General features: G+C 40.9%; 2 protein-coding genes across 5 annotated transcripts in view; one reads left to right on the top strand and one right to left on the bottom strand.

The window, feature by feature from the left end:
- Positions 1–19,872, bottom strand: part of Cpr (Cytochrome P450 reductase) — a 576,566-nt gene that overhangs the window by 110,203 nt on the left and 446,491 nt on the right. For all 4 annotated transcript variants that reach the window (XM_067141922.2, XM_067141924.2, XM_067141923.2 and 1 more), the window contains one exon: positions 2,651–2,775. In XM_067141922.2, the coding sequence (XP_066998023.1) occupies positions 2,651–2,775 (125 nt within the window). The remainder of the gene's footprint in view (positions 1–2,650; positions 2,776–19,872) is intronic.
- The window catches only part of LOC136864651 (lymphocyte antigen 75), a 350,542-nt gene that overhangs the window by 323,148 nt on the left and 7,522 nt on the right, over positions 1–19,872 (top strand). The gene's annotated exons all lie outside the window — the stretch shown is intronic.

Here is a 19,872-nt window from a genome sequence, read left to right as displayed (position 1 = left end):
CAGCCTTGAAAAGTGCTTTGTAAAATCGTATGAATGTCTTTCTTATACAGTACACATTTTTAGACTATTTGTAGACGCCGGACATTGGCTTTAGTTATGCCGTATTTTTATGCGGCTATACAATTATGTTTTATTTCAGCGTGTTTAATAACCATTAATTTAAAATTGGCATCATAATATAGTAGGGAACTCGTTGAAAATTTGCTGGCAATACACATTCCACGCGTCTCTACAATACCCCGATCCATCAGGAAAATATTCTTCTTTACTATAAAACTGTTACTTTCACTCAGCGTCAGATATAACTGGCTGCCGCTACACGCACGTCTTGCTTGCCGGATTCGGCCAACTTCAGCGGCTAGCGATGTATATTCCTTATTCGCGGACTTTTGGAAGTCAACGAACGAGTTTATATTGCGCCGTGGTATGGTAATTCCGCCCTTGCATTTTTGTACACATATCTCACAATTTCATCTTCGACTACTTTAAAGCGTCCTTGTTGCGGACCACTGAATGCATTTTTTGTGCAGTAGGCCCTACCGGTACGCATTTTTAAGCTAACTTTGTCTTCACGGTAACGCCGAATATTGGCTTTAGTTAGGCCTATGTCGTATTTTCTTGCGGTTGCACAATTGTTATACATTTCCGAGTGTTTAATAGCCATTAACTTAAAACTGGCATCATAACATCGACGATAACCCGTTGAAAATATGCCGGCAATACCTGTTCCACGTATCTTTACAATACGACGATCCATCACGAAAACATTCCTGCTGTCTATAAAACTTGATTTTACTAAGCGTCAGGTACAGCAGACGCGTTATCATTCTGCTAGTGAGTAGCCGTGGCCTTTCTAAGAATTCGAAGGCTCGCATGTTTTGATGCCATTCTGCAGATTTGAGTTGTAGAGGATAATCGAATATCATTCCCTCTTCTTATTTCCCGAGATCCAGATCCAGTGGCGTTACACATAGGCTAGGCACTGTAGGCCTACAACCGGTCGCCGCGGATTGCGATATATGATAAAGAGGCGATCGTTTATTGTCAACGAGTTTTGTGTGCACGCACGCGGGAGTGAAAAGAAACAGTGTGGTTACTGCGGTAGTTACCAGTGGTGTTCATTACTATCAGGCCGCGAATGCAAAACGACCCTTGATTTTTCACATGAGATTCTGAGAAAAAAACGTCGTACTGGATTCGGAGAAATACGGTATCACTCCAGAGGCTTCTGTGGCAAACATTTCAGTTTTCTTCTTCAAACGGCGTCACCTAACCTAACCGTATATGTATCATGAAAACCTATTTGAAACGCATGTAGAGAAATTATAACCTCCTCGCTAAAAATTGACATGGGAATAGCTTTCCGAAATTTAACTAGACGCGAGAAAATATAAACTATCCTCTGAAATCAATTATGTAGCCTACCCTGCCTGCCATATCTTAAGGTGTATCACATTCTTACTTAATTTCAGTATACGGTATACCATTAAAATTAAGAGATCGTTTACTTCAGCCTTCATTTTTAACGAGATTAACAACTGCTATCGGCCACATTATTTACGCATTTATTACGAAAACATGTTATCCTCTTTCATTTCGAATTTTCTTTAGAGAACAGCAGTCGACGGGTATTACTAATCGACTCCAACATCGCCTTCGAATGTTGACGAGAGAGCTCGCAAATGCACATAGCGCGAAAACTATATCGTATCGAAAATGATCGATAGCATTTTGTCGCAAACGTTTCAGTTTTGTTATTCAAATAGCGTCACCTATCCTAACTTAACTGTACTATATGTATGATGAAAACATACTTCAAGCGCCAGTTAGAGAAACTATAACCTTCTCGCTATAAATTTACATGGTAATAGTCTTTCCGTAATTTAACGGACGCGAGAAAATATAAACTAACTTCGTAATCAATGACGCACTCTGCCATATCTTGAGTGTAGGCCTATCTCACTTACTTTTAGCATTAAAATTAAGCGATCGTTTATTCAGCGTTTATCTTTAACGAGTTAACAACGGTTATCGGACACGTTATTTACGCATTTATTACGAAAACATGTTCTCTTTAGTTTCCTTGCAGAAGAGCAGTCGACGGGTATTACTAATCGATTCCGATATTGTCCTCGAATTTCGACGACAGCGCTCGCTGGTGGGCAGAGCGAGAAAACGATACCTACCAAAGATGATCGATCGCATGCAGTATAATGAATGACGGTGCATAAATAACGGCAACGGAAAAAATGGAGCACGCATAATCGCTCGTAATAACGGATGCGTCAGTGACAGGGCTCTCGCTGTAACCGAAAGATAATACACAGTTTAATATAGGAATTTAAAAGGGACGGACAAAAGTTGTCGTATAACGGGATTCTCGTTATATGACGTACTCGCTATAGCGGACTCCTACTGTAGTTATCTTAAATAACTCTTGGCTTTTATGAAGTGCCACAGAGAATTTACACAATTTTAGAGGATATCCATTCTTGACAACATTTTAATTAAGGACATCTCTTTTAAAGCTTTCATAGTCAACAGATATCATACTAAAACTTAATATACTTTAAAACCAACATGTTAATAAAGTAACACACTCAAAGTTCAGTAGATTGGATGATTCTGCCAAATGAGAATCAAAACTTACTTAGCATCATCATCTCCCATTCCCAGCTCGTACACTCGTGTGGCTCCCAGCTCCTCCAGCCGTCGATCCACATATTTGGCTACTTCATTGTAATGCTCATATGTCTTATTTCCCAGTCCAAAGACCTGAAATATGAAACAATTAGTTTTTACAAGACAGATCATTCAAGACTTTTTTTGCTATGTCAAGTATCAATAGTTTTACGTACCATAAAGTATTATAGCCCATAACAAGTAATAAAGTAAGAACAGCCATTGATTCCAATGTCCTAAGGTTGTCCTGAGTTTTCAAGACTCCTGGCCTTTTCTTGAACAGTTCTTTGAGCAGGAAGTTCCACACCTTTGTCGCTCAAATTATTCTACAGCAACATGAAATTTTGAACATTAAGGTGGTTGTATGTATGTATGTATGTATGTATGTATGTATGTATGTATGTATGTATGTATAAGTACTTCTGGGGAAGTAAAATGCTGAAAACATTTACATTTATTATATACAGTACATTATTAGGGGGCACCAAGCCGAAGCAGTAAAGGAGTGCTCGGTGGATGTGGGTTTGATTCCCAGTGAGGAAGTATACAAATCAGAAAAATAGTTTCCACTTCTTGAGTGGCACATGGCCCTGAGGTTCACTCAGCTTGCAACAAAAATAAACACCTGGATACTTCCTGAGAACAAAGGCCATCCGGCATAGAGCTAACCACGCTATTCCACTTCGTGCGGAGGTTATGAAGAGTGGAGGCTTTTATTTTTCATTCCTCCAAGGGCCTTCAGGCCTGTAAGAAGATGGCAGGCTTGGATTATTATGATTATTATTATTATTATTATTATTATTATTATTATTATTATTATTATTATTATTATTATTATTATTATTCCTAACAATTTTACCAGCTTCGCCAGAATTCGAACATCTTAAAACTAGATTGCAATAACTGATATAATATAGCTATTCAAATCAAGACTAGAATATACAGATCAAAATAAACAAGAACTACTGAGCAAGTAGCCACGCGGTTTGAGTCACATAGCCGTCAGTTTGCATTCGGTGGATGATGGGTTCGAATTCCACCGTCGGCAGCCCTGAAGATGGTTTTCCGTGGTTTCCCATTTTGATACCAGGCATGTGCCAGAGCTGTCGCTTCCTTCCCACTCCTAAGCCTTTCTTATCCCATAGTCACCATAATATCTATCTGCGCCGGCGCGACTTAAAGCAGATTGTACAGAAAAAGTCCTGTTATGTGAACCATAGACAGGTTATATTATTATTATTATTAATATTATTAATAATTATTATTAATTAATTAATTAATTATTAATAATTATTATTAATAATATTAATAATAATAATAATTGCGTGGGGTCTTTCGAGTTGACGCCATATCTGTGAGGACGAGGACCTACCTATGATGAATTCAAATGATGACGCGCACACACGCCCAGCCCCCGAGCCATCGGAATTAAAAATGAGGTTTAAACTCCCTGGCCCAGTCAGGAATCGAACCCGGGACCCCCTGGACCAAAGACCAGCACGCTAACCATTTAGCCATGGAGCCAGGTATAGACAAGTTAATACCACAGAAACACGAGCGGACGAGCATACAGTAAGATTTACAACAGGCATACAATTGGAAGAATGGGCTTTATCGGATTTCCCCCACCCCCCTTGGGTTTTAAACACGTTATTTGAAAGAACGAAACAATTTATGTTTAACAACAACAACAACAACAACAATAATAATAATAATAATGAGACTCCCTGTCTAAATGGTCAGCATCCAGATCTTCACGGTTCAGAGAGTCCTGGGTGCGATTCCTGTCCGGGTCGGGGATTATTTTAACTCGAATATCGGGTGTTTTGTGTCTGTCCCGGTACACATCTCTTCATATACACCACAATGCACCACGCAATCAACTAACACATGAGTATATTGTAATAGTGAATACATCCCTCCACATATAGTTGGCGTCAGGAAGGGCATCCGTACGCAAGACAGGGTCGAGTTTACTAATGATGATTATGATGATGATGCTTGTTGTTTAAAGGGGCCTAACATCGAGGTCATCGGCCCGGTCGAGTTTACAAGAGCGTTAGAGTTCACACTAGGGTGTGGGAAAGGTGGCGGAATAATAATAATAATAATAATAATAATAATAATAATAATAATAATAATAATAATAATAATAATAATAATATATATAATTCGCTGGGGCCATCAAGGACCACGTTAAGTCTTGTTGCATTTGACACTGAACTTGGCCTTCTTTAGAGCCCAAATTTCCCTCATTCTTTGTGAGTGGGCCTGCTTACGCTCCTCTGTCCAAGGGGCACCGTGTCTTCTCTTCGGTTGCTCGTCTCGGTTTCGCCCGTTCGTCAATATTTTCTTACCGGGCGAGTTGGCCGTGCGCGTAGAGGCGCGCGGCTGTGAGCTTGCATCCGGGAGATAGTAGGTTCGAATCCCACTATCGGCAGCCCTGAAAATGGTTTTCCGTGGTTTCCCATTTTCACACCAGGCAAATGCTGGGGCTGTACCTTAATTAAGACCACGGCCGCTTCCTTCCAACTCCTAGGCCTTTCCTATCCCATCGTCGCCATAAGACCTATCTGTGTCGGTGCGACGTAAAGCCCATAGCAAAAAAAAAAATATTTTCTTGCGGAAGAGATCTCTGTTAAGGGCGTCTTCAGCTGAGATATGTAGCATTTGAAGGTCTTCTTTGGTATTTCTAAACCAGGGAATTGTGGTTTTGGGGTGTGAATCAAAAAGTGAAATATTTCTTTAGTTAACTTTCTTCCGTCCATTCTTTTCAGATGACCGTAAAATCGTGCCCGTCTTTTTCTGATTGTGTCGGTAATTTTCTCTATTTTGCTGTAGACTTCCTTGTTGGATCTCTTTTGATGGACTCCATTTCTGTACTTTGATCCCAAGATTCCTCTCACAATTTTGCGTTCTCTTTTCTCCAGTTCTTCAAGGAGTCCTTTGTTGGCATTTAGAGACAGGGTTTCGGCTGCATATAGAACTACTGGCTTCAGAACTGTTTCATAGTGACGTATCTTGGTGTTTTGGGAGAGGCATTTTTTGTTGTAGATTGTGCGGGATGTTTGGTAGGCTATTTCCAGTTTGTGTACTCGCTCCTGAAGTGCTTCTTTGTCCAGTCCATTTTTCATGATGATCTCACCCAGGTATTTGAATTTGTCTACTCGGGTGATGTCCCCGTATTTTGTATGGAGTTTTGGTATAATAATAATAATAATAATAATAATAATAATAATAATAATAATAATAATAATAATAATAATAATAATAATAATAATAATATAGGCGTAGGGATGTGGCGATCCCATCGCCCAGTGGGTAACCACTGCAATTAGCCACCCGAGAACTGGCGGGAAAACCATACCTATTTAAGGTATGAGGAAATGGCTGGCTGCCTTTCGCCAGAAAACATCATGAGGCCCTCTAAGGCTAGCAACCTTAGTTGTACAATGTTGGACTATGTCTAACCCATAAAATGAACATTAATATCATGGAACAAGCTTCTTACGAATTAAATTACCCTGAAGACATTTTGAAGCTCGTGAGTGAATCGGAGCACCACAAGAACAATGCTAAATTCAAGAAGAAGAGAAAATACTAGTTTGGAACATTCAACATCAACTTCCTTGTTCAGGTTGGAAAACAAACAGTTAACAGCGGAGCTACATAGACCAAGACCGACTCCAATCCTCGGACCGTAATATTAAAAAAACATGGCGGCCGAAGTAGCCGGATTGCTGGTCTTGGCTAACACGAAAATATCACGTACATATTATATAAACGGCGCTAATTTAACATGATAAAAGTATCATCATAGGGAAAATCACTTTTACACGTAGCCTATGAAAACGCTTCTGAACATGTCCGCGCCACGTATAATCAACTAGAATAACATATATTCTACTAGAAAAGAGCCCAATAAGGTGATTATTTAGAAATTTCAATTCGTCAAATAACGTTTCCTCTTAGATTTCACTTCGCTGGATAGATGAAAATGCATGATAAAACTGGTAAAATGACACTTCTAACAACATTTTGAATGTTTCAAAAGAAATTAAGGGGCGAAATTCCTCGATTTATTCGCTCTCACGAGAACTGTGAAACATAATTTGTTACCTTAGTTTTGAAGTGGGGACAATTTCTTAAATTCACACATTGAGTGGGAAGTACACCAGAAATAATAATGTTATTAGCTTTAGGTCCCACTAACGACATTTTTACGGTTTTCGGAGACGTCGAAATGCCGAAATTTAGTCTTGCAGTAGTTCTTTTACGTGCCAGTAAATCTACCGACACAAGGCTGACATATTTGAGACCTTCAAATACCACCGGACTGAGCCAGGATCGAATCTGCCAACTTGGGGTCAGAAGGCCAGCGCCATAACCATCTGAGTCACTCAGCCCAAGTACACCCGTAATGATTATGTTAACCCAATGAACGGCCCTAGTAATGTTAACATAATGTTGACATATGGCATAACAGCACTTCACACAATAATAGTAACCTTAGTAATGAAACGTTCAGACACTAAAGATATAATAGGTTTTTCCCCACTAAAGAACATGAGTGCAAAAACTCTATTGACTATGATATTTAACCACATGGACGAGCTTCAGTTCGGCGCTGTCTGCTTGATAACAGATAACCACAGCATGAATCTGAAGGTGTTGGTAGTGTAAAACCCTACGTTAGAAACCCAGCTAATCCCTCAAGTCACTATTTCTTCTGTGTAACAGTATACAGATTGCTCCATCTGTCACACTTATAAGTTTTGTTATACTCTAAGATCCAGCCAAACATTTCCGCAGAGAAAGCACAGATTATTGTAAAATACACTTGCATCTAAATCACTCGACATTTTGAAGCACACTGACGGAATAACACAATATCAGTTATATTCTATCTAAATTAATATTTTTCGAGGAACACGAATAGTTTGGAAGTAGAAAAATGGCTTCCCTAACCTCAGACTTATTCTCAAAATGATGTATGCACGCTACAGTTTTCTCAATGTCTTCAAAATAATCCCGATGTATATTCCTAATCCACTTCTCTCTTAATGTTCTATTCCGTAGGAAACTTAAGAATAGTTGTATGAGAGGCATTGCCATAGTTAGACTAAAACCTGGTCAACCTAGTGCACTCATGTTCTTTAATGGGTAAAAACACGATCAAAACAAGCATATTCTCACATCACTGTGTATAATTACAGATCCCTTGTGTCCACTGACTCACATAAATACAATCGCACTTATATTCTACAAAGAAACTAACATTTATCGTCAACTTTCATAAAATTACACCGACTACATACGATAACAACAAACCAAAACGAACCCACATTTCCAACAATTCCGGCTACTCGATTCGCCATTTTTGAACGATCGAGAGTAACATTAAGGTCTGAGGATTGGAGTCGGTCTTGCATAGACTCGACATCTCGATACTGGATCTCCAGGAAACGCGGTACATAGATGAAGAACCCTTTGAATCAGATGGGTTCAGAATCTTCAAAGGAAACGCTGGAAAAAAGATAATGAAAAAGTCCCGCAACTGGGAACAGCCTTTGTAGTAAACAAAAAGTTTCTAAACACTATAGTCGACTTCAAGAGTGTAAACTCAAGACTATCGCTCATGACGGTCAAATCAGCGAATAAGAAATACACGCTGATAAATGCTCATGCACCAATAAATGAGGATAATAAAAAGAACCCCGAATATGGTTGAAGAGTTTTGGGACAAACTGGGGGGTGAAATACTCAAGATCCCAAAAAATAACACCAAAATTCTCCTGGGGGATTTTAATGCACAAGTGGGGCGGGAAAGGAAGTACATTGAAATAGTTGGACAATACCCAGCACACAACAGGACGAATAAAAACGTACAACGACTGATCAATTTATGCAACATAAACAACTTAAAACTCATGTCTACCCATTTCAAAGCACGCCTCAACAAAAAGAAAACGTGGGTATCACCAAACCCTTTGCTAGGCGAATTTCAACTGGACTATGTAGCGATAGGCCTATCCAAGAATTACAAGGAAATTCATAACGTCAAAGTTAGAAAAGCGGTTAATGTTACATCAGACCATTAATTATCACAGATTAAGATGAATTTCATACCCAGACGAAAAACTCATACCTGTGGCAATAGAGTGCCAAAAATTGACCGTGAATTACTCATCCAAGAAAAGAGGGAAGAAGGAAAAAGCTACAGGTGCCAAAAAATTGGAATGAAGTGGTAAAAAATCTGCAGGAGCCAGCAATTGAGTTAGCATCTACGAAATGTCGAAGCCAGCATGCATGGTGGAATGCAGAATGCGAAAATGCAGTCAAAGAAAGATTTGAGGCGTGGAAATCATGGGGCGAGAATAAGACTGTGACAAATTTGGAAAAATCACGAGAAATAAGGAAACAAACACACCAAACACTGAGAAGAGTCAGAAGAGAACACCTTAGGGCAGAAGTCACAGAAATGGATGAGAACTTCAAGTTAAACAATACCAGATTATTCCACAGGGCCTTTAAAAATAGAATCAAAGGCTATATAGCACCGAGCCTGCATTTCAAGAAAACAGATGGAACTCTTGTCCTGAACAATAAAGATAACTGTGAGATCCTTGCAAAGTACTTTGAAGACCTCCTTAACTGTTAATCTCCACGGGAAAAATTGGAGGTTGAGAAGGACACAATCCAGAACCCAGTTTCCGAACCACCAGACGAGGAAGAGGTACGGGAAGTAATAAACTCCCTAAAGAACAACAAAATATCTGGTGAAGATGGAGTAAAAGCAGAACTGTGGAAGATAGCCAATGACGCCTTTATCACCGAAGTGACAGAACTGTTCCGGAATAATTGGAGAGATAAAAAAATACCAGAAGACTGGCTAGTGGCATTAAAATAATAATTTCTTGTGGCTATTTCTAGCCGGGTGCACCTTGTAAGGCAGACCCTCCGATGAGGGTGGGCGGCATCTGCCATATGTAGGTAACTGCGTGTTATTGTAGTGGAGGGTAGTGTTATGTGTGGTGTGTGAGTTGCAAGACTGGGGACAGCACAAACACCCAGGACCACTGGAATTAACTAATGAAGGTTAAAATCTCCGACCCGGCCGGGAATCGAACCTGGGACCCTCTGAACCGAAGGCCAGTACGCTGACCATTCAGCCAACGAGTCGGACAGTGGCATTAATACACCCGCTATACAAAAAGGGACCGAAAACAGACGTCAACAACTACCGAGGAATATCACGTTTATCTGTCACGTATAAGAATTTTTCAAAACTCCTATTGAGCAGACTGACACCGCAAATTAATCACACGTTGGGAGAGTATCAGGGTGGCTTCAGGAGAGGGCGCTCTTGCCAGGATCAAACCTTGAGTCTAAAAATTATAATCAAGTATTACAATGCGTGACCAAAGAACATCTTCATATCTTTCGTTGACTTTCAAAAAGCATACGATTCAATAGACACACATTATTGATGGACATTTTGAGTGAAAACACTCGACTTACTGAAGTTAACACTAACAAACACCATATCCAAAGTGAAATTTCGAGGAGAAAACAGCAAACCATTACAGATAAAAACAAGTCTGAGACAGGGTGACAGCTTATCACCAACACTGTTCAACGTGGTTCTAGATAAAGGTCATGAAAACACTGTGGAAACATAATGACTCAGGTGCTATAATACTGTAGGTAGTAAAAATAAACATGTCAAACCCAAGTGTTTGGCCTTTGCTGATGATTTGGCACTCTTTGCTGAGACAGAACAGGAAGCAATAACACAGATAAACGAGCTACAGGAGATAGCCGAGAAAACAGGTTTAAATACCTCCTCCAAAAAAAGATGATGAGCACGGACAGGAATTATGTGAAAAGAATAAGGAAGACGAAATATGGCGAAGTGAAGGTCACAAAGCAGTTTAAATACCTGGGAGAGATTATCAGTAGCAACGGGATGGATAAAGAGGCCATGGAAAATAGGAGACTTAAGTTGGAAAGGCTAAACACTGCCACCAAAGCCATTTACAACAAAAAGAATATTTCCATTAATGCCAAACTAAGACATTATGATGCTGTGGTAAAACCAGTGATTCTGTATGGGGTGGAAACAGCAACACTAACGAACCTGGAAAATCTACTAAAGATTGAAAGGAGAATATTAAGGAGGATTTACGGCCCAAGGGTGGTAGAGGGGAAACTACAGACTACGATCAAATAAGGAGATATACAAAAGAACAGAAGACCTGGAAACAACAATAAGGAAAAGACGGTTGCGATTCTGTGGACACATGCTCAGAATGGATCCAGCAAGGTTAAATAAACAATTTTTTAATAAAATATACTACTTGAAGAGCCAGGGGGGATATGCCAAGCAAATGAAAGAAGAACTCAAGAGGTTAGGAATTGCAGATGAAGAATGTCGTGATATAGACCAATTCAGGAAAAGACTTTCCAACACAGAAGTTCTTGTAGAAGAAAAGAAACAGTACAGAGGGGGAATATGGACCGAAGAGAGAAGAGTGCAACATTCTGAAAGAATGAAGGCCCTGTGGAGAAAGAGGAAGGAAGAAGGGATGATAAGAAGGAAATGAAGTGGTACTGGCCTGGTCCTAAGTGTGGCCGGTTTGCAAGAAAGAAAGAAAGAAAGAAAGAAAGAAAGAAAGAAAGAAAGAAGGAAGGAAAGAAAGAAATAAAACATTCTTAAAACTGTGAATGGTATAGTACCCTCCAGGGTTGGTTTTCGCCTCAGCCTCAAGAGCAGTGTCCTGGAACGTGAAACTTTGGGTCGGGGGATAAAACTGGGGATGCTATGCTTGTGGGACTATGGGAAGATGGGAAGGAATAGAAAAGGAAGAGGGAAGGAAGCGGCCGTGGTTAGGTGACAGGTACCATCTCGGCATTTGCTTGGAGAAGTAGGAAACCACGGAAAACCACTTCGAGGAAGGCTGAGGTGGGAATCGAACCCGGGTCTCCGATGGTAGTAGCTAATCACACTAACCACTAAACATCTCCGTCAGATGCAGTGTGTTTGCACCTACGATATCAGTTTTAATTTGTTTCGCTTTAGCCAGACTCCCAACAGAATCTAAAGACTACCCTCCAACACTAGGCAAGATACAGGCATAATCCCTTTTCCAGTTTTGAGAGCATCTCACTCTGTCTGGAATACCTAGCAGTAGGCCTATGACTTGCGGTACGCCGATATCCTACGCAGCCGTACCAACAGAGACTTGTTTGTGCATCTGCTCAATCAGCAACTCGTTAAGAGGGGATATGGTTACATCACGGCCTTGGAGTGTCGCCAGGGTTGGGGTCTAGGACACTTCTCTCCGCAGACGAGAGACAGCAGCAATCACTGGAACAACTGCAGTACATTTTACTGTGTATCATTTAGTCAACCAAGTCCTAAGCGGTCCCTTGGATATTATACATGTTATATACAAGCTGCCAGGTTCAGGAGGAGAACCGAGATTGAGAAGGGGAAAGAGATTGTGCTCACACACGGAAGAATATTTTCCTCGGTTCTTGAATTTTTTTTATTTTTTTTTATTTTTTGCTAGTTGCTTTACGTCGCACCGACACAGATAGGTCTTATGGCGACGATGAGACAAGGAAGGGCTAGGAGTGAGAAGGAAGCGGCCGTGGCCTTAATTAAGGTACAGCCCCAACATTTGCCTGGTGTGAAAACGGGAAACCACGGAAAACCATTTTCAGGGCTGCCGACAGTGGGGTTCGAACCTACTATCTCCCGAATGGTTCTTGAACTGATTGTCGGTATACCATCAAAGGGACCGCTTAGGACTTGAGATGACGCCGACTATAGCCCACCCAACAGCACAAGAATTGGTCATTGCATAAGATGACCTTTCGAAATTTTCTTGTTAAAAATAGTATTAACATTCTACAGGTGGAGTGGCAGGATTCTCTTCGGCCACCGGCTATCCAGAGTTTACATAATATATCCTCGCGTTTCGAGTATGTATAAAATGAAATAATTCTTAGCCGGCTATTTTTGTGCGGTTGAGTGTACATGTGAAACAACTGCAGATTTGTTGAGAATTTACATTTTCATTCTCCTTCAGCACATCCAGCGCTAACTGCAATAATCGCAAAATCTACACACATTAAACTCTCCATATTTAGCATACTGTGAAAATAGTGGCGGCTGCTCGCCGTCAGACTGGGAGAGCTGAAAGAACAGCGGTTGTTTTGTTTTTTTGCTACTTGTTTTACGTCGCACCGACAAAGATAGGTCTTATGGCAACGATGGGACAGGAAAGGCCTAGAAATGGGAAGGAAGCGGCCGGGGCCTTAATGAAGGTACAGCCCCAGCATTTGCCTCGTGTGAAAATGGAAAATCACGGAAGAACAGTGTTGAAACTAAATAAATCGACTGATGTTTCCTAAAGACGTATCGGCAAGAGAACGTCGAGGCATGTTTTCGGTTCTGTAGAATTGTTAACACCTGCTTAGAGTCCTCCTTGCCGCATTTGGACCGGCTGCCGCTCCATAGTAACTATATTGCGCCCAATAATAGCCGCTGTGTCAAACCACTTCTGACAGTCATGCAGTCTCCATTTTTCTTTCTTTTCCTGACCAGAACGACACTAATCTCTAGGACTCGGATTAATATCACCTAAAACTTCTTAAAATATGCATGCACGTACGCCCTAAACTACCAAAATATGACCTAAAACACTGAAAATATGACTAAACATAAAAAATAAACGAGAAACGTATTTACTTTTAACAGTTGTAATTTTCATACCTCTCTTAGCGTTCATTTTCAGTAGAGTTACTCTGGAGGACGACATGCAATTTCAGATGGTTAAACTTGAAGGATCTTAGGTTGTAGGCAAGCAGAGCCTTGACCGAGCGAGTTGGCCGTGCGGTTAGGAGCGCGCAACTGTGAGCTCGTATCCGGAGGATAGTGGGTTCGAACCCCACTGTCGGCAGCCCTGAAGATGGTTTTCCGTGGTTTCCCATTTTCACACCAGGCAAATGCTGGTGCTGTACCTTAATTTAAGGCCACGGCCGCTTTCTTCCCATTCCTAGACCTTTCCTGTCCCATCGTCGCCATAAGACCTATCTGTCGGTGCGACGTAAAGCAACTAGCCAAAAAAAAAAAAAAGTAGAGCCTTGTACGTGGAGAAACTTATTTCTATATAATACGATGTGACTTGAAAAGAAGTGAAATCGTTAGCGGAAGGCTCCCGTTCATTTTCGTTGAATTTCACTTCTTTTACACAAAGAAAGTTAGCACCTTTACACAATGTTGTATTTCCAGGATTTCGTTCGAGCACACTTCGTAATTTTTCCCTGACCTTGTCAGCTACTTCACTCTGTGCTTTCGAAAACTTACTCTCACTTTCTTTCACAATGCCTAGTGCATCACACAATTGCATGCCACACAAGGCGAGTGAAGGATTTTGATATTACAGAAAAATCTGAAATTATATAGGCTAAGTTTCTTGACACGGTGGATGAAAAGGCACTAGCAATTTTTTTTTATTTTTTTTTTTTATTGCAGATGAGTCATATCCGTCAAAGTCACTGAAGATATTCTCAATCTCACTCTAGTTTGTGCAATAGTAGTTTACAGCAGCAACAAGCCAAGTCCCCCTACGTGCTACAACGGGCTGAGGGGTTAAGGAAAGTGATGGTGTTTCGTTTCATATTTAAAACTTGCGAATATGAAGTGGAAACTTAACAAAACTCTTTTTGGCGCTAGCAATGAATTTATCCACCTCAAAATAGTTCCCTCGGACCTCTTCAGCCACTCTATATAGAGCATGCGCAAGACACGTTACACGCACCATTTCTGGATACAGAATTTGAAGATCTTTTGCTGCTTTTACCATGTGCGGAGCAGCGTCCATTACGAAGATGAGCACATTCTCTCGTACTTCACCCAGTAACAACAAATTCACTGCAGTGTCGAGAACAACATTAATGGAGGAGTTGATCACCTTATCCACACGTCAACAGAAATGTTTCTCCAGGCTGGTCATGTTTAAGGGTGCCTACAATAACATTTGCCATATATTTACCGTCTACGTCGGTGGTTTCATCTATGGACAACCATATTTTGTTACTGCCCACACTTTTTCATTTTGTTTATTGTATCCTCGTAACAGGATGTAACGTGAACTCAGTATGGCCCCCACGGTGTGGGGGGGGGGCAACGCGTCCGCCTGTCACCCGACGGCCCCGGGTTCGATTCCGGCCGGGTCAGGGGTTTTTGATTGTAAATGATTAATATCCCTGGCCTGGGGACTGGGTGTTTGTGTCGTTCTTAACCTGGCAAAAGATCTTCAGGGTCGACGCCACGAACAAATATCTTTTTTTTTTAAACGTGAACTCAGGTGGAATAGGATAAGTCGTATACTTCTCTAAGAACTTTCGGAAACTAGGTACTTCTATTGTATATAGAGGAATGTTTCATGAAACCATCATTTCACAAAGATCCTCAGAAAAATGAGAAGATGCACTGCCCGATGTAGATGAGCTGCTGAGTGGTTTCCCGAACAGCAATCTGTGCCTGTTTTCCGGTGCCAATTCTCTGTTTACAGAGCTTTCATGTTTAGCAGTATTGGAATATTGTTGAGTTGTAGGATGTTCCTCAGCCGTAATTTCCACCTCTCACAGTTTACAAAATAAAATACACGCATCAGTACGAAAATACTTTTCACCGAAATCTTTAACAAAACTTCGCAACCTCGCACTATCAGCGCAGTTTACTTCAGGCATCTTGAATCAATATTGAACTACGGATTCTGTGGAGGGGCATAGATAGTTTGTGGTTGAAATTCCTTTCTACAACTTCGCAGAACAAGGGAACTGAACGTTGTCTATCAGTAAGGAGAGGGAGAGATGTAGCTATTTGTTTCTTCCTCTCTCACAATGAATCATTTTTGGCACCTCAAACGGGCTCGTGCTGTTCCAAGTGTATCTATAGAACCTTTCACTCGCAAACTGTGACAGCACAGTCCTCGTGAACCCCTCTAACCACCAAGCGAGGGTTGCAAACAAACTTCCCTTCAGGCAGCTGCACAAGCAATATGAAATGTTGTTTAGAACAATATATGGTGAAATGTTAAATACTACATAAATATAACTAAAAGTATGCTCTTCTTCGATAATTTGGCCAAAATATGACCTAACGCTAAAATATTGCTAAATATGCATTTATATGACCAAACCTCCCCTGCGACTCATGTGACCTTGCAGCGATGGGGAGGCTTGCGTGTCCCAATGAAGCAGATAGCCGAGACGCATGTGCAACCATATCGGATGGGTATCTGTTGAGAGACTAGTCTGACGAATGGTTCATCGAAAGGAGGGTAGCAGCCTTTCGGAAGTTGCAAGGGCGGCAGTCTAGATGATTGACTGATATGGCCTTGTAATAATACTCAACATGGCTTAGCTGTGTTGATACTGCTACACGGCTGGAAGCAACGGGAAAGTACAGCCGTCACAAACTCCCGAGGACATGCAGCTTTCTCTGTATGAAAGATGTACTGATGATGGCTTCCTCCCGGGTAAAATATCCCGGAGGTAAACTAGCTCCCCATTCGGATCTCCGGGTGGGGACTACACGAGAGAGGCGATCATCAGGAAGATGGATACTGACATTCTGCGAGTTGGAGCGTGGATTGTTAGAAGTTTGAATCGTTGTGGTAGTTAGAGAATCTGAAAAGGGAGATGGATAGACTAAAGTTAGATGTAGTTGGTATAAGTGAAGTACGTTGGTAGGAAGAACAGGATTTTTGGTCAGGCGGCTACAGAATTATCAACACAAAATCAAACAGGGGAAATGCAGGAGTTGGTTTAATAATGAATAAGAAAATAGGGCAGCGGGTGAGCTACTACGACCAGCATAGTGAAAGAATTATTGTTGTCAAGATAGACACCAAACCAATGCCCACCACAATAGTGCAGGTCTATATGCCTACTAGTTCAGCGGATGACGAGGAAATCGAAGGAATATTTGAAGAGATAGAAGATTTAATACAATATGTAAAAGGTAATGAGAATCTAATTGTGATGGGAGACTGGAATGCAGTGGTAGGCGAAGGAAGAAAAGGTATTACAGTAGGAGAATTCGGACTGGGACAAAGGAACGAAAGAGGAAGTTGAATTCTGCACTGATCATAATTTAGTCCTTGCCAATACTTGGTTCAAACACCGCAAACGGCAGCTGTATACGTGGACGAGACCTGGAGACACTGGAAGGTATCAAGTAATTCTCGTAGACTTCATTACGATTAGGCAGAGATCAGAAACCAGGTGTTGGATTGAAAAACTTTCCTAGGAGCAGACGTGGACTCTGACCAAACCTTGTTGGTCATATCCAACAGTTGTATCAAGGTAAAGATGTAGATGACTTGGTTCTGGAACAAGAAGAGGCTGTTGATGCTGATGAAATGGGAGACACAATTTTGAGGTCAGAGTTTGACAGAGCTGTGAGAGACCTAAATAGGAACAAGGCACCTGGAATTGATGAAATTCCCTCTGAAGAAAGGAATGAATGCAAAAAGATTGGATCTAGACAAGTTGAAAGAAAAGAGTGTGAGAGATTGTTTGAAGGAACATGTTGCACAAGGACTAAATGAAAAGGCTGAAGGAAACACAATACAGGAAGAGTGGATAGTCATGAAAGATGAAGTCCGTAGCGTTGCTGAAGAAATGTTAGGAAGGAAGAAAAGGTTAAGTAAGAATTAGTGGATAACTCTGGAGATGCTAGACCTGATTGATGAACGACAAAAATACAAGAATGCTAGATATGAAGAGGGCAGAAGAGAATACAGGCGATTAAAGAATGAAGTGAATGGAAAGTGCAAGGTAGCTGAATGGCTGAAGGAGAAGTGCAATGGTGTAGAAAGTTGTTTGGTCCTAGGAAAGGCAGATGCTGCATACAAGAAAATCAAGGAAACTTTGAGAAAGGAAATCTAGGTGCATGAGTATTAAGAGCTCAGACGGAAAGTCACTTCTAGGGAAATAAGACAAAGCAGAAATATAGCAGGAACATATCCAACAGTTGTATCAAGATAAAGATGTGGATGACTTGGTTCTGGAACAAGAAGAGGCTGTTGATGCTGATGAAATGGGAGACACAATTTTGAGGTCAGAGTTTGACAGGGCTGTGAGAGACCTAAATAGGAACAAGGCACCTGGAATTGATGAAATTCCCTCTGAATTACTGACTGACTTAGGAGAAACCAGCATGGCAAGGTTATTCCATTTAGTGTATAAGATGTGCGAGACAAGAGAAGTGCCATCCGATTTCCGGCAGAATGTTGTTATACCTATTCCCAAGAAAGCCGGTGCTGACAACTACAGCACCATTAGTTTAGTATCTGATGCCTGCAAAATTTTAACACGTACTGTGTACAGAAGAATGGAAAGACAAATTGAAGCTGAGTTGGGAGAAAATCAATTTTGCTTCAGAAGAAATGCAGGAACACGTGAAGCAATCCTGATAACTAGCTCAGAAAGAAAGAGAATAGAAGCTTTTGAAATGTGGTATTAGAGAAGAATGCTGAAGGTGAGATGGATAGATCGAATCACGAATTAAGAGATACTGAATCGAATTGGTGAGAGGAAATCGATTTTGCTAAATTTGACGAGAAGAAGAGATAGAATGATAGGACACAATCTTAAGACACTCAGGACTTGTTCAGTTGGTTTTTGAAGGAAGTGTAGGCGGTAAGAACGGTAGGAGTAGACCAAGGTATGAATATGACAAGCAGATTAGAGCAGATGTAGGATGCAATAGTTACGTAGAAATAAAAGGATTAGCACAGGATATGATGGTATGGTGAGCTGCATCAAACCAGTCTATTGTCTGATGTCTCAACCAATAAAAAAAGATCCTTCGTGTTCATAAAATAATGTTGAAAACGTGCTTCTTCTTCTTCTTCTTCTTCTTCTTCTTCTTCTTCTTCTTCTTCTTCTTCTTCTTCTTCTTCTTCTTCTTCTTCTTCTTCTTCTTCTTCTTCTTCTTCTTATTATTATTATTATTATTATTATTATTATTATTATTATTATTATTATTATTATTATTATTATTAATAATACAACTTCCCCCATGCGGAGGCTGCCACAAGGACAAGGTATGTCGACTACACAGTATTTTGTCTTCTAAGTTACTCTTGAGTTTGCTGGTGTGCCAGAGAGAAATAATCACCACAAGGCTCAGGAATCAATTTGCATAACTTAATCATGGAAAATTAAGTCAGGTTAAAAATATGACATGTCAAAAATCCGAGCTTAACAGTAATCACCAACGCTATGAATTTATTTCATTTTCCCAAAAATGTTTGCATATCGGGCGATTCTCCTGCCGCTTATTTTTCTCGGCGTTAGGCCACGCTTCTAACGCCAAGACCACAAAGGTAGATTGTCATTTGCCTAAGTCTGATATTGTCCGGCTCCATGGCTAAATGTTTAGCGTGCTGACCTTCGGTCAGAGGGATCCAGGGTTCGATTCCCGGCAGGGTCGGGAATTTTGGTTAATTCCGCTGGCAGGGGGACTGGGTGTATGTGTCTTCATCATCATTTCATCCTCATCACGACGCGCAGGTCGCCTACGGCAGTCAAATCATAAGACCTGCATCTGGTGAGCTGAACTTGTCCTTGGGCACTCCCGGCACTTTTAGCCATACGCCATTTCATTTTATGTCTGATATTGTATCAAGGAACTGTGGATTTACAGTACCTTGCACAGCAAAATAGTCTCTAGCAACAGGTAACGACAGGCAGCGACGTCACAGTAAGTCCGTTCTAAAAGCATGCATCAAGCATGGAGCGGGTCATGCGCTCAGGTTGAGGACATGAAAGTAACGCTGAAAACTATGATACAGAGACAGTAGCAGTGGAAGTAGATTTATATGTTGTGTATAGTTTTTGGAAGACTCGTCGAATCTCCTCAGAGCCAAACATTCGCATCCGGAGCTTTAAGGATGAAACGCAAGTCTTCTCGTGTCACATTCGACGAACAGCACACAGTTTTCGTTAAGATATGGATGTTTACTGCTCCGACTCTGCGTAGGGCCCCAGACGTGCTGCACATTTCTTCACTATGTATTCAAACAGTTAGTACGTCAATATGCTCCTCATATATGGTGAATCAAGAGCAAATACACAACAAGCACAACGCCCTGTACCACAAGA

Source organism: Anabrus simplex, chromosome 2 (genome assembly GCF_040414725.1).
Source record: "Anabrus simplex isolate iqAnaSimp1 chromosome 2, ASM4041472v1, whole genome shotgun sequence".
Lineage (NCBI taxonomy): Eukaryota > Metazoa > Arthropoda > Insecta > Orthoptera > Tettigoniidae > Anabrus > Anabrus simplex.
Note: the sequence above shows the minus strand (reverse complement) of the source record. Positions and strands in the feature narration are given on the sequence as shown.